This window comes from Sminthopsis crassicaudata, chromosome 4 (genome assembly GCF_048593235.1).
Source record: "Sminthopsis crassicaudata isolate SCR6 chromosome 4, ASM4859323v1, whole genome shotgun sequence".
Lineage (NCBI taxonomy): Eukaryota > Metazoa > Chordata > Mammalia > Dasyuromorphia > Dasyuridae > Sminthopsis > Sminthopsis crassicaudata.
Window position 1 is genome coordinate 16,683,841 of NC_133620.1, and position 13,345 is coordinate 16,697,185.

Sequence of the window (13,345 nt, forward strand, 5' to 3'; positions counted from 1 at the left end):
GCCCATCAATCACATTGAAATGTACTCTATATTACAGTTTAACCATCTAACAATTTGCTTGTGCACAAGGTTAGAATGATGAAAATTATCAAACATTTTGTTGAACTGGTTTTAAACAGATTTAGCAGATTGAACTATTAAGAAGTTGGGCCCAATAGGAAGCTTAAATTGATATTTTTACAATCTTCATTCACTGATCTTGGTTCTGTTCTCTGAGCCTAAACAGAACAAGGTTAAGACCTTTAAGAATAAACAATAAGCTCCTCTGCTTGGTTTGTAAAGCCTTTCACATTCTTGCACTCAACCCATCTTTTCAGGATTATTAGACATTGATCCCTCCCCATACTTTATAACTGGCCTTTTCTCTCTTGCTTATATGTAATACTCCATCTCCCATTAGTATGCTTTTACACAGAGAGCAGCTTCATGTAGTAGCTAGAATACTGAAACTGGAACCAGGAAAAACAGTTATTGACTGAGTAACAAGTACCTAGTCAGTACCAGGTACTATGCTATACATTGAAGATGCAAAGAAAGGAAAATGCAGATGTAGTTCCTTCAATCAAGGAGCTAATGTGGAATTAACTATAACAATAACAATTACCCATCTATCTATGTATCATCCATCCTTCTATTTATACAGCTATCTATCCTTCTATGCATCCATCTATCCAACCATTCATCAATCTATCATCTATCTAGATTTCTATCATTTATATATCATCCATCCTTCTGTTTATTGATCTATCCTTCCATCTGACCATCATTTATCCATTCGTCCATGTATCTTCTATCTATCTATCTATCTATCTATCTATCTATCTATCTATCTATCTATCATTCCTCATTCTATCTGTCTATCCATCTATTCTTGTATCTATCTATCCAATCATTTATCACCTATCTATCTTATCTGTCATTTTTCTATCACCCATTCTTCTAAATATCTGACTATCCATCTATCCTTCCTTTCTTCTATCTATCTATCTATATCTGTGTGAATGTCCAGATTAGAAGAGAGGCAATCTCAGAAGAGAAGGCACTTGTAGTTGCAGGACTAGGAGAAGCCTCCTTTAGAAACCGAGATTTGAGCTGAATCTTTTAAGAAGCTGAGGAAGTGAAGAATTGGAAAGCAGAGGTCAGAGCCTCCTGGGTGACATATAGACAGTAGAAAGGCTCAGAGATTCTAGAAAGCATAACTTAATTATAGGATATGTGGAAGGGAATAAAGTTGGAGAATACTGAAAAGATAAAAAGGCACCAGAAAGGCCATGAAGATCTTTCAGTGCCAAACTGTTTAATGTTTGATTCTGGGAGTAAGAGGGAACCACTGGAATTCACTGAACAAGCAGAGAGAAATAGTCACGTGTATGTCCCATAAAAATAGAGGCAAAGTATGTAGACCTTATGGGAACTGAGTAGAAAAGAGAGTTGAGGTGGGTAGTGCTTTTAGATGATTAATGCAATCATTCATACACCACCAGGGCCTGCATTTTGTCATGAATGAAGAAAAAGAGGATATTTACATCCAATAGAGTGATCTTAGAAATGACAAGATTTGGCAATGAATTGGAGCAACAATCCAGGGTTACAATGAGGTGGTCAGATCAGCAATGGGATTGTGGCTGGATCATTTGCACAGAGGTAATAATTAAATTGATGGGGGCTGATGATATCGCCAAACAAAACATAGAGAAGGAAATTAAACAGAACCTTATGGATTCCCCATGCTAAATGCAATGGTCTGGATTAAGAATCAGTGAAGGATACCAAGAAGCAGTCAGATAGTGAGGAGGAGATCTAGTGACAACGATATAGTGAAAGCCCAAAGAGGAGAAAATATACAGGAGAAGCTGATCAACAGTGTCAAATGTTGTAAAGAGACTTGAGAAAAGGCCATTTTATTTGTCAATTAAGAAACCATTAATGACTCTAGAGAGGGACAATTTTAGTCAAATGATGAAATCATTGGATGATGGAGCCAAAATGGAGAAGGTTAAGAAGAGAATGAGAGGGGAGAAAGTAGAGCTGCTAGTGGAGCTGCTCTCTCTCTCTCAAACATCATAGCCATGAAGGAGAGGTATAGAACAGTAGTCTAGTAGCTGGCAGGAAGAGTCAGACCAAGCGAGTTTTGTTTTGCTTTTGAAAGGCTTTGGAGCATTTACAGGGAACAGGGAAAAAGTCAATATGTAGGGAAAAGCTGAAGATGAGAGATTTGGGACAATAGCAGGGAGAGCTGTCTGAATAGATGGTCTTGAAAGAATGTTAAAGGAAGATCAGCTGTCCATCTAAGCTGGAGTGAATGAGGTAATGGGAAAAAATGTCTACCTGAATTTCCCCTCAAACACCTACTAGTTGTGTTGTCTTGGACAAGTTGTATGGTTTCTATGAGCCTCAACTGTCTCAACTATAAAATAGGGAGAACCTTCCAAGACTGTTGTGAGAATCAAATGAAACACTGCCTGTAGACTGTCTAAAAACATTATTAAAAAGATGTTATCTTTAGTGGATTGTCCTCATACCTGGAATACAATAACATACACTTCTTCTCTTCCTTTAAAATTCAGCTCAAGCATCATTTTTGAAGAAAAACATTTATTAATTTACTTATTTAATTGTTTGTTTGTTTTTTCCTGAGCACTCCATCAGTTAGTTCGTTATGTCAATATCTATATTTAACTACTTAGGTTCCCTTTGTTTTTCATTCTATATATTTTTATTCCTTACTCAGATCCATCCTAGTTATTACCTCTGATAAAATGTAAGCTTCTTGACATTAGGAGTTGTTTCTTCTTTTTATTTGTATGTCTAATACCTAGCCCAATCCTTGCTATACAGTAGGAACTTAGCAAATTTTTTGCTGTTTGATTGAACTTGGTTTCTAAGGTTTCTTTTTCTATAAAGATGTTTACAAAGTAGACTAGATCGTTAGAGAGATTGTCAATTCTCTTCCTAATGTTCATACTTATTGTCTTAAAAATGCAATTGATTGCCTTTCCCCAATCATGTAAGACATTCTTCACTCTCTTAATAATTTAAATATGATCTTCACCAGTTCTTTAAATACCCAAAGATGCAGTTCATATGATCCTGCTTACTGGAATGATGAAGGACAATTAAAGGTGTTCTCACTACCTCCTTACTCATTTTGGGTATCAATTCCCAATTAGTCATTTTGTTATGTCACCACCAGTATAGGAGTCATTCTCCTTGGCAGAGGAAACAGAAAAACAAATTCTAAGAACCAAGCAACTCAGAGTTTTCTCTGTCATTAATTATCATCATCTCATCTTAATTATCATCATCTCTTCTTTCTGAGTGCTGATCATAGCCCTTTGCTGATCATCTCTTTTCCCACATAAAACTTTAACCCTCTCCCAGACCTTCTAGCTTGTCATCCTTAGCTTTGCTTTCAAATGTGGCTCACTAATCTTTATCCCTTCTGATATTCCTGGAGATTGGAGCCAAGCTTTTGTATTGTTACCTACTGGTATTTCTAGATAGATAGATAGACAGACAGAGAGAGAGAAAGAGAGAGAGAGAGAGATTATGGATATTTACAGATAAAGATATTTATATAAATACATATAGATGTATATGCATAGATAGACAAACATATACACACATGCATATAATCATTTTATCTAATTTATAAATATAACATATTTATATAGTTTTATTTGTAAAATACAAGTTGGTTGATGAGATCTCTGTATATTCTTATCATTCTTTCCAGGCAACTCCAACTTCTCCTAGAAGTAGGATTAATTTTCTTCTTTCCCTTTCTCACTTTTAATACTTTTCTTCTCAAACTATCTTGAATTTAATCATTTTGCATTTGCTCATATTGATGCTCTATATTTATTCTGTATACACATACATATATATATGGACATGTTTATAAATAATTGTTGTTTCCATGTCACAATAAGCCATTTAGTCAATAAGCATTGGCTAAGCTCTTACTGCATTCAGACACAATGCTAAGCCCTAGCAATATAGCTAAATCTCAACAGAAAACTCCCTCTAAGCTAACAGCAACCCATTAGCAACTATTGGGGGATAATTTAAAGAATTCTAATTATGCTTAATGTTACTATTATCTGGCCCATACATCTCTCTCTTAGGAGCAAGAATAGCATGAGACACTTTGGCAGATGGTATTTTAGGATCTAAGTAGAATCTGTCAATAGTATTCCCTAATAAAACAATCTGGTCCCCAGAAAATCATCACATTTTTTGTCTACTGCTCAAAGAAGAGAAGAATTACTGAAGCAACTGAAATCACATTGATTTTGATCTTCCTAAATATAAACAGGACAAAAGAACACTCTGGTTAAGCCAAGTATATTGTATATGTTTTCCTTATTCATTCAAATAAGAATGGCGCCGCACCATTTAATTTCTCTCCACTCATACACATTTCTCTCAGCTATATAGATACAGATTGTTTATATACATATATGCATCCATTATGTCCATTATAAGTGTTCCAAAAGCTTTAGTGCAGTTTAGTTCAAATTAGATCCTCACTAGCTGTGTGGCCCTGGGCAAGTCACTTAACCTTGTTTGCTTCAGTTTCTTCATCTGTAAAATAAATGGCAAACTACTCCAGTATCTTTGTCAAGAAAACTACAAAATGAGGTAATAAAGAATTGGACACAAATAAAATGACTGAACTACAATAACAAAAAAGGAATTCTATGAAAGATACTCCAGGGGCAGATAGATGGCACAATGGCTAGATCACTGGCCTTAGAGTCAAGAGGATCTGAGTTCAAATCCAGTTTCAGACACTTAACACTTCCTAGATAATATGGAATACCCACTCAACCCCAATTGCCTCACAAAAAAGAAAAAAAAGAAAAGAAAAGAAAAGAAAAGCTACTCCAAAGTATATGAATTGACATTAATACTCTAACTTCAATGCAATTGTGAGTATAGGAAAACTTGATGAAAATGGTCATAGGAAATATAGGAAGAAAAGAGAAACCAAAGACCTGTAGATCATAAACCTGCATATCATGATCATTTTATTTCAGAGGTTTGGACACTGCACATTCTGAGCATTGAATGACATCATAGAAAGTGAAACATTATATTTTAATGGGTAAGAAAAGAGTGGTGACTGATGGGTGAGTCACTTTTAATCATTTATCTGTGCACTATCTGATAATAGACTCTGTAAAGTAAAAATAAAAATTGACAATAAGGAAAGATGATAAAAAAGAGAAGATGTAACTGCCTAACTCAGAACTTTATTAATAATCTCTTGATGCTGCAGAGTTGGAGAAAAACAAAATGGTTGAAATTGACACAATCCATCTTCATGTCCTCCAATCAAGCAACAAGCATTTTAATGTCGATTTGTATGCTGAGGACCCTGCCATCACAATGACAAAGATTAAACAAGTCCCTGGCCTTGGAGAACTTGCATTCTATCAGCAATTTGACCAAAATAAATAGAACCACGGCAGTGATAAGGGCTCAACCTTCTTGCCAAGCATAAAGATGTGCTAGACAAGGACAAAGCAATATAGAACATAAGCACATTTATAAAGTCCTAAATGGAAAGATGGTAGAAGATTCAAAGCAATATCATCTCAGAAAACAGTAGGAAGTGGTCCAGGGAAAAACCAGGTTATAAAAACAAAACAAAACAAAACAAAAACTTGTTTGAAAACCCAATTAAACCAGACCATTCCAAGAGCTCATAAGACTAGAATAATTATAATAGCTGATATTTATATAATGTTTTGGAAATTTTCTTTATACATATCTTCTTGTTTGATTTTCACAATCCTATGAGGTAAGTGGTAGCATTAAACCCATTTCACAGATGAGGGCACCAAGGCTAGAGTTTTAAGTAATTTGTGCATGCTTCCGCAGAGAAACACATGAGACAGAATTTGAAGACATTTTTTTGTCTTTATTTTCTATCCCATTCTGTTTCTCATAAACAGATAAGCAATAACAACACTTTGATAATATTGTAAATATATAAAACCCTTTGTAAAAGTTATCATTCGATCCCCACAATGACTGTGGCAGGTTGGTATTATTATCACCACTTCACAGATGAGGAAATTGAGGCAGATGGTAAAATGACTTATCCAGAGTCACACAGCTACTAAGATCTGAAACCAATTTGGAACTCAGGTCTTGCTGACTCCAGATATAGCCCTCTATCTAGGATATTACCTAGCTCCCCCAAGTCTTCCTGACTCTAGATACAGGGCACTATCTAGCTCCCCCAAGTCTTCCCGATTCCATAGCTAACTCTCTATCCAGGGCACCACCCCGTTCCTCCAGGTCTTCCTGACTCCAGATCCAGCCCTCTATCCAAGGCACTACCTAACTCCCCCTCAGGAAAAGGTCTGTCAAAATTTCAAAACCAATGTCATCCCCATCAATGACATTGAAGACACACAAAAATGGCACTGTAGAAAACAAAGAAGGAAACATCAACCACACCAGGCTAAGAACAGGATGTTCCAAAAATCTATTAAAACTTAAAACTATGCTAAAACTTTGGGGATATGTTTTATTCAAAGAGAGGATTTATGATGAGGATGACACAATATTAAGGAGGCAATTTTCAGACTATCTGAAAGAAGAGATGATTACCAAGGGTTTGAGGGCAAAAATCACCAGCCTTATTTTTTAATCAACAAAAGTAATCAAAATTTTAATAACTACCAACTTATATATCTATTTTCTCATTTTCCCCAAACTATATAAAAGTAATTGAACACATTTATTGATTACAGTCTTGATGAAATTATGGGGATGGATAAGACAGGATCATACATGGGATATTGAGAGCAGACATTATCTTTCTAGTGATTCACTGGAAATATAGAGAGAATGCACATTTCAATGATTGTTTTAAAATATCATCTGTCTTTAATAAGGCAAAAGGGCACCTTTAGAAGGAATTTCATTGATATTTGACATCAACCTCACTTCCAATCCCTTTTCCCAATCCAATCAAACTTCCAGAGATCCATCCCTTATAATAAAAATTAGAAAAGAGAAAAATCAAAGGGACAGATGAAACACTGACCAAATAAAGTTAACAAGTCTTTTCCTTGAAGCTGGAGGACCAAAATGTTTATGGCAGCCCTTTTCATAGTGGCTAGAAACTGGAAAATGAATGGATGTCCATCAATTGGAGAATGGTTGGGTAAATTGTGTTATATGAAGGTTATGGAATATTATTGTTCTGTAAGAAATGACCAGCAGGAGGAATACAGAGAGGCTTGGAGAGACTTACATCAACTGATGCTGAGTGAAATGAGCAGAACTAGGGGATCATTATACACTTCAACAATGATACTGTACGAGGATGTATTCTGACGGAAGTGGATATCTTCAACATAGAGAAGAGCTAATCCAATTCTAATTGATCAATGATGGACAGAATCAGCTACACCCAGAGAAGGAACACTGGGAAATGAGTGTAAGCTGTGAGCATTGTTTTGTTTTTGTTTTGTTTTGTTTTTCTTCCCAGATTATTTTTAGCTTCCGAATACAATTCTTCTTTTGCAACAACAACAACAAAATTTGGTTCTGCACATATATATTGTACCTAAGATATACTATAAAATATTTAATATGTATGGGAATGCCTGCCATTTAGAGGAGGGGGTGGAGGGAAGGAGGGGAAAAATTTGGAATAGAAGGGAGTACAACAGATAATATTGTAAAAAAAATACCTATGAATATGTACTGTCAAAGAAAATGTTATAATTATAAAAATTAATAAAAAAAATTTAAAAAAAGAATAGGGCCAAAAAAAAATAAGCTGGAAGACCTGGGTTTATTTCCACTTCTGTTTCTTGCTGCTGTGCCATATTGGATATCCCTTCTCCTCTGTGGCTTTCTGTATCCTCCTCTTGAAAATGAGAATATTGAACTAGATAACCTTAGAAACCCTTCCCAGTTCTAGATCTGTGATTCAGTGACCTTATTTTGGCTACAATAAATTTATTTAATGTCTTAAGAATTGAATTATTTGTGGAGGAAGTGCAATGGACTAAAACATGGTGGTAATGAATACAGTAAGCATCAACTAATAAAGAATGGGCAGGAAAGTTATTGACAAGAGATTCTGTCAGAGATACTTAACTGAACGGAGATGAGCCAATCAGGTAGCAAGTGTGACCAGTGGCCATAATATGTGCCCCATCAGTAACTACCCAATATCATTCAAGGAAATCATTCAACTTCCTCCAATCACAATCTACAATCTACAATTGAAAATGACTGGTTCTGTATGGGCAGTGGGTTGATCATCTCAAACTCAAGGACAAGGACAGTTGGGAAAACTGAGAAGGAAAAGGGAGAGGATTTATTGGACTAAGGATGTGACCAAGAATTGTAATGGCTGTCTTACAGGAGAGAGTAACCACCTTGAGGAGATCATGTATTTTGGATTCATTGAAATACCTAAGAATTCGAGATGTTGGTATTCTTGAGGGCAAGTATTTTATCTTCTTAAAATTTCCTTTTTCTCTCTACTACCTCTGATCCCTACTATAGTACCTTATAACTGGCACTTAATAAAGATTTGTGGGATTGTACTGAAACTCAGACTCTCCTGATTAGTGGGAAATGGAATAGACATGAATTTGAGTTTCTGATTAGACTCTAAGGTCCTTGAGAGAAAGGACTCTCTTCTACCTCTTTTTCTTTCCCTAGCACTTAGTACAGTGCCAAGTATATAGTAGGTGCTTAATACAGAGTATATAGTAGGTGCTTAATAAATGTTTGTTGCTTGATTATCTGTCTGTTACTACTAAATCCCTAGGCTTGAAACCTATTTTAAAATTCAATAAATCCTTCTGGGGGGATGTGGGTGTGGGAAATAGACATTCTGCACCCACAATGAGATGTTTACAATGAAAATGCATTTTTCCATCCAGTATTTATACAGGCAACAGCACAGTGCCTGGGGACCCGGGCTTCATGCAATCCATATCTTGCAATGAAAACCTCCCTGTAAATATCTTCCTGAATGGGCTCACAGTAAGTTCTGGCATGAGGGTATTTAAAAAAAATAATTCTAAAAGGACCTAAGGACATGAAAAGAAAGGACTCAGCTGGTGATCATGGTAAGAATCTCAATAAATGTAATAAGCGACTTTACAGACCTGTAACCCCCTGATGATGCATGTCTATAAACTCAGCTCTCGGAATGGTTCCGTTTACCCAGGAGGGCAGGTCTCGCAGGCAACATCTGGTTTTCAGAGATTCCCTGTTCTTCCCACAGTTTTATAGCTATGCTGACGAAAGCAAGGGGGAATCAATGCTAATGAGCAATGGGTGGTGATGGAAGGATTTAGCTAGAACTCAGTGGGCTGGGAAAATGAACTCTATAAATCAGATGGTGATTTTTTCATCAGTTTAAATAAGCTAACTATTGAAATGTACACAAATACATCTGTCTGACTGCAGGTGAAGAAACAGGTATATTCATTCAAGCATTGGAGACTAGAAACTGGATTAAACAATATGGACCATAGATGGTTCAACTATGGTAGCAGAGTCCTGAAAGGACAATGAAGAGTATAGAAGATCTGGGTTTATTTTTTTTCCATACAAGATTTTAATTGTCTTGAGAAAATGAGAACAATATACACACATTTGGAATGTACCATGTAAACCAGATAGGGTTTGCAAAATATCCCAATAAAAACAAAGGCGATTTTAAGTAGACTCAGAGCCTATCCTCCCAAGGTAGTGAGAAAATGATGACAACTTGTCAACAGAAAAGGAAGAAGGACACATACAGACATACTTCAAGCACATGATCAAAAGGTCAGAAACTTACAGAGAGACATTTTGGAATAAGCAGACATGGTTTCTCTGAGAAATAGCAAAGAATGCTGATAGGTAAAAAACATTGAGTCCATGCAATTTAACTGAAATAAACTGGTTTATTTATAAACAAATTCTATAAAACAACAAAGTTCTAGAGTGGAATCAAAAGGTCCATCATGGGCAACGTCCATATGGACTCAGTCAATGATACGTGTTCAAAAGTCTCTCCACACCTTTGCATGACAAAGAAGTGATGATCAAATGGATGTTACTCAAGTTAACAAGAAGCATTCATTGAATACTTACTATGGGTGAGGCACTAGGAATATAAATACAAGTTAAAAAAAAATTCCCTGACACTCAAGAAGCTTAGATTACAATGGGAAAAGATAACATAAAAAAGAGAGCTGATGAAAAAAGAAGTCCAGAGAGTCAGGAACAGACCCAGGAAATGTGTGAACATGTTTAGTCTAGATGTTTCCTTAAAATGGAGTTTCCAAAGGCAACTAACCAATCAGATGAAGGAGGTGCGGGGGCAGAGAAATATTCCAGGTAAAGAAGGATAGTGGAGAATGGTGAGAAAAGAAATCCAGAGAGCCAGAAATGGAAGCAGAAAAGAATGTAGGAACTCAGATATTTGTTACTACTTAAGGAGCTGGAATTTTGTGATCGGTATAGATCGCTCAAGGAAATAGTAGAAGCTGGGCAACATATTACCAGAAAATATAGAAGTTTAGCTACTGCTAACTAACAAGAAATGACCTGGAGGTGAGAATTGCTCTTTAGAAATTCTCTGTCTTTTAGGGATTGATATATTACAGCGCTCACATATAACACCAAATTCAAATATAAGAGCAAATGGCAAATATTCTTAAGAATTCATCCAATAAACTATATTGGACCAAGACCATTATCACTGCTGTTGCTTTTGCAGACAATTGACTAAACATAATATTTATTCATTAAAAACATTATTTCAAATATATTTTGTTATATCAACTAGACACAATCTCTCTCTAAGTTACCATGAAACAACAAGCTCTCAAAACACAAAGATTTAGCATAACAGTTGGAATTAATGTGAGAATAGAATAAGATATATATCATTCCCATAATCCTTTCTACTACTGGAATTGTACCAAGGATACTTTCAGTGAGACCATAGAAGATTTTCTTACAGTCTAATATTTGAATCTAATTATAAGAAACAGTTATCAGACTTGCTGTGTAATATTCTGGAGAATGTTAAATACAAAATAATAATGGCCATATGATAGTTTTTCCCTGGACTGTTTCCATCTCAGCCTTACAAAAATTATGAAAAACACAAGAACATTATTAATAGTACCATTCCCTTCCTTCTCTCTCTCTCTCTCTCTCTCTCTCTTTGAGAATTCTATCAATAAACTTTAGTTGAATCAGAGCTTCAGCACAGGTGGAATTTTGGCCCAAATATCTAAAAGAAAACATTAATTTATTTTAAAATTTTAGAACGATGTTTTTGAATCAACGTTACCACATATAGAATATTTATGTTCTCCAACAGACAAGGAAAAAATGCAAACAGTATGGGAACAGGACAGGGGACACATTCATTGTGTTGCCTAGTGAGCTCCCAAAGATGCTTTCAATGAGCTAACAGGAGACTCACCAAAGATGAACTGACATCCTCATACTTTTATTCATCTACAAAGAACATTAATTTTATCCTTCTATAAAAGAGGCCACAGAATACCAAATGTAAAAGAAGAATAGCATGATAACACTTATTATTTCTGAAAGTTACACATATAATAAGTGGCAGAGTCCTAATTAGAACCCATTTTTTTTCCACTAAAGTAGATTGAACTCCATTGTTCTTTACAATGCACCCTGGTTTTTCTAAGTCAGGGTGATGGTCTCCTCCCCTTCCACTTCCCCTGCACCAAGAATTGACTTCTTTTTTAGTGCTTTGCTAATGTGATGACACGGACTGAAGAAAACTCATAGATTAGCTATTAAGTATTAGATGGAATCATGAGGTCAAACTGCCTCTATATTTGATTTTCAATCTTCAGACAGTCTCCCTTTTCCCTGTCAATTATGTATATAAAACAGAGCCTTGCTATGAGACACGATGGGCTCATTTATCATCTTGGGCATCCACTTGGAACTCATCATTTCCCCCTTAAAAACATCTCCCTTCAAACTTCCCTATTTCTTTAAAGGGGATCACCATTCATCTCCTCATCCAAGCTCTCAAGCATCAAATTAGCCTTGGGGAGAATATAGATTTAGAGTTAGAAAGATTTTAGAAAGCATAGAGGCAAACTCTTTCATTTTACAAATGAGGAAATTGAGGCAAAAAGAGGATGAATCATTTGTCCAGAATCAAACAGCCAATGAGAGGGAAGAGCCAGACTCAAGTATTTCTCACTCCAAGTTCAGCGCTCAGTCCACTCTACAATCCATCTCTCTCCTCCCCCTAATACCCAATCAAATGTCTCATCTTATGAATACTGCCTTGACAATATCTTTCACATCCAGTCCCCTATCTCCTGAGTGGAAAGACCAGCATGTTTCAGGAAACAAGGATACCAAGTTCATATATTTGACAGTTATCTGTTTATAACAATTTTTTGCTGTCGCGCAGTCATTTCAGTGACCCTATTGAAGGTTTACTTGGAAAAGATATTGGAGTGATTCACTGTTTTCTACTTCTGTTCATTTTATAGATGAGGAAACTGAGGCAAATAGGATGAAGCAGCTTGCCCAAGATCACATAGCTAAGTGTCTGGGGCCAGATTTGAACTCAGGGAGATGAGAGTCTTCATGACTCCAGACCCAGCACTCTATCTGGTGCTATCCAGCTGCCTTTTACGACAATAATTATAGTGCTAATGGTAAGGTTTAGCATTCATTTAAAAGCTGTTTTACAAACATCATCCTTTGTTATGAAGTGTTGGCTGCTCAATCCAGGCTCTTTACAGGTTTGGGAAGGAAGAATTATTCTTCTCCCTCATCTCTTCTCCATTTCCTCATTCCCCCCCCCCCACAAAAAAAAATCTCTGAGTTAACAAGACATTTCTACAAACAATAACTCTATATCATATCCACCATCGGGGCACAGCATGAATCCATGGCTGATGCTTTCCATTTAAAAACAAATGCCATGGTCTTTGGATGAAACATGGGGGTGGGGAGGAATAGAAGCCAAACATAAAGCATTCATTTCCATCTTAAAATCATTACCTGGTCCCTTAAGGAGTCCCTGAAGTAAGGAGGGAGTCAGGAAAATGTATCAGGTCTTTCTTTTTTTTTTTTCTGAAATAGATTGTACACTTCAACAGCTAAAAGGGTATGAAAATTTAACGGAATTTTTAATGTCTTTCTAGTTTGGATAATACCACAAAGAGATCAACCCAGCTGCTTCTTACCGCAAGAGCAATAGGGGGCTGGGGAGGCAGAACAGTGACTCACGAGCTCCTTGACTTTTCTATCATTGTATAGGGGCAGCTTCTGGAATTAATTGATCATCCTG

General features: G+C 36.1%; 1 protein-coding gene across 4 annotated transcripts in view; it reads right to left on the reverse strand.

Annotated features, from left to right (window-relative positions):
* The window catches only part of FGGY (FGGY carbohydrate kinase domain containing), a 517,954-nt gene that overhangs the window by 255,259 nt on the left and 249,350 nt on the right, over window positions 1-13,345 (reverse strand). The window contains exon 1 of one of the 4 annotated variants that reach the window (XM_074265801.1): window positions 9,156-9,219. The exons of the other annotated variants lie outside the window; for them this stretch is intronic. Coding sequence (XP_074121902.1) covers window positions 9,156-9,177 — 22 coding nt within the window. The 5' untranslated portion in view covers window positions 9,178-9,219. Of the gene's footprint in view, window positions 1-9,155; window positions 9,220-13,345 lie in introns of those variants that run through there. 4 annotated transcript variants of the gene reach the window in all.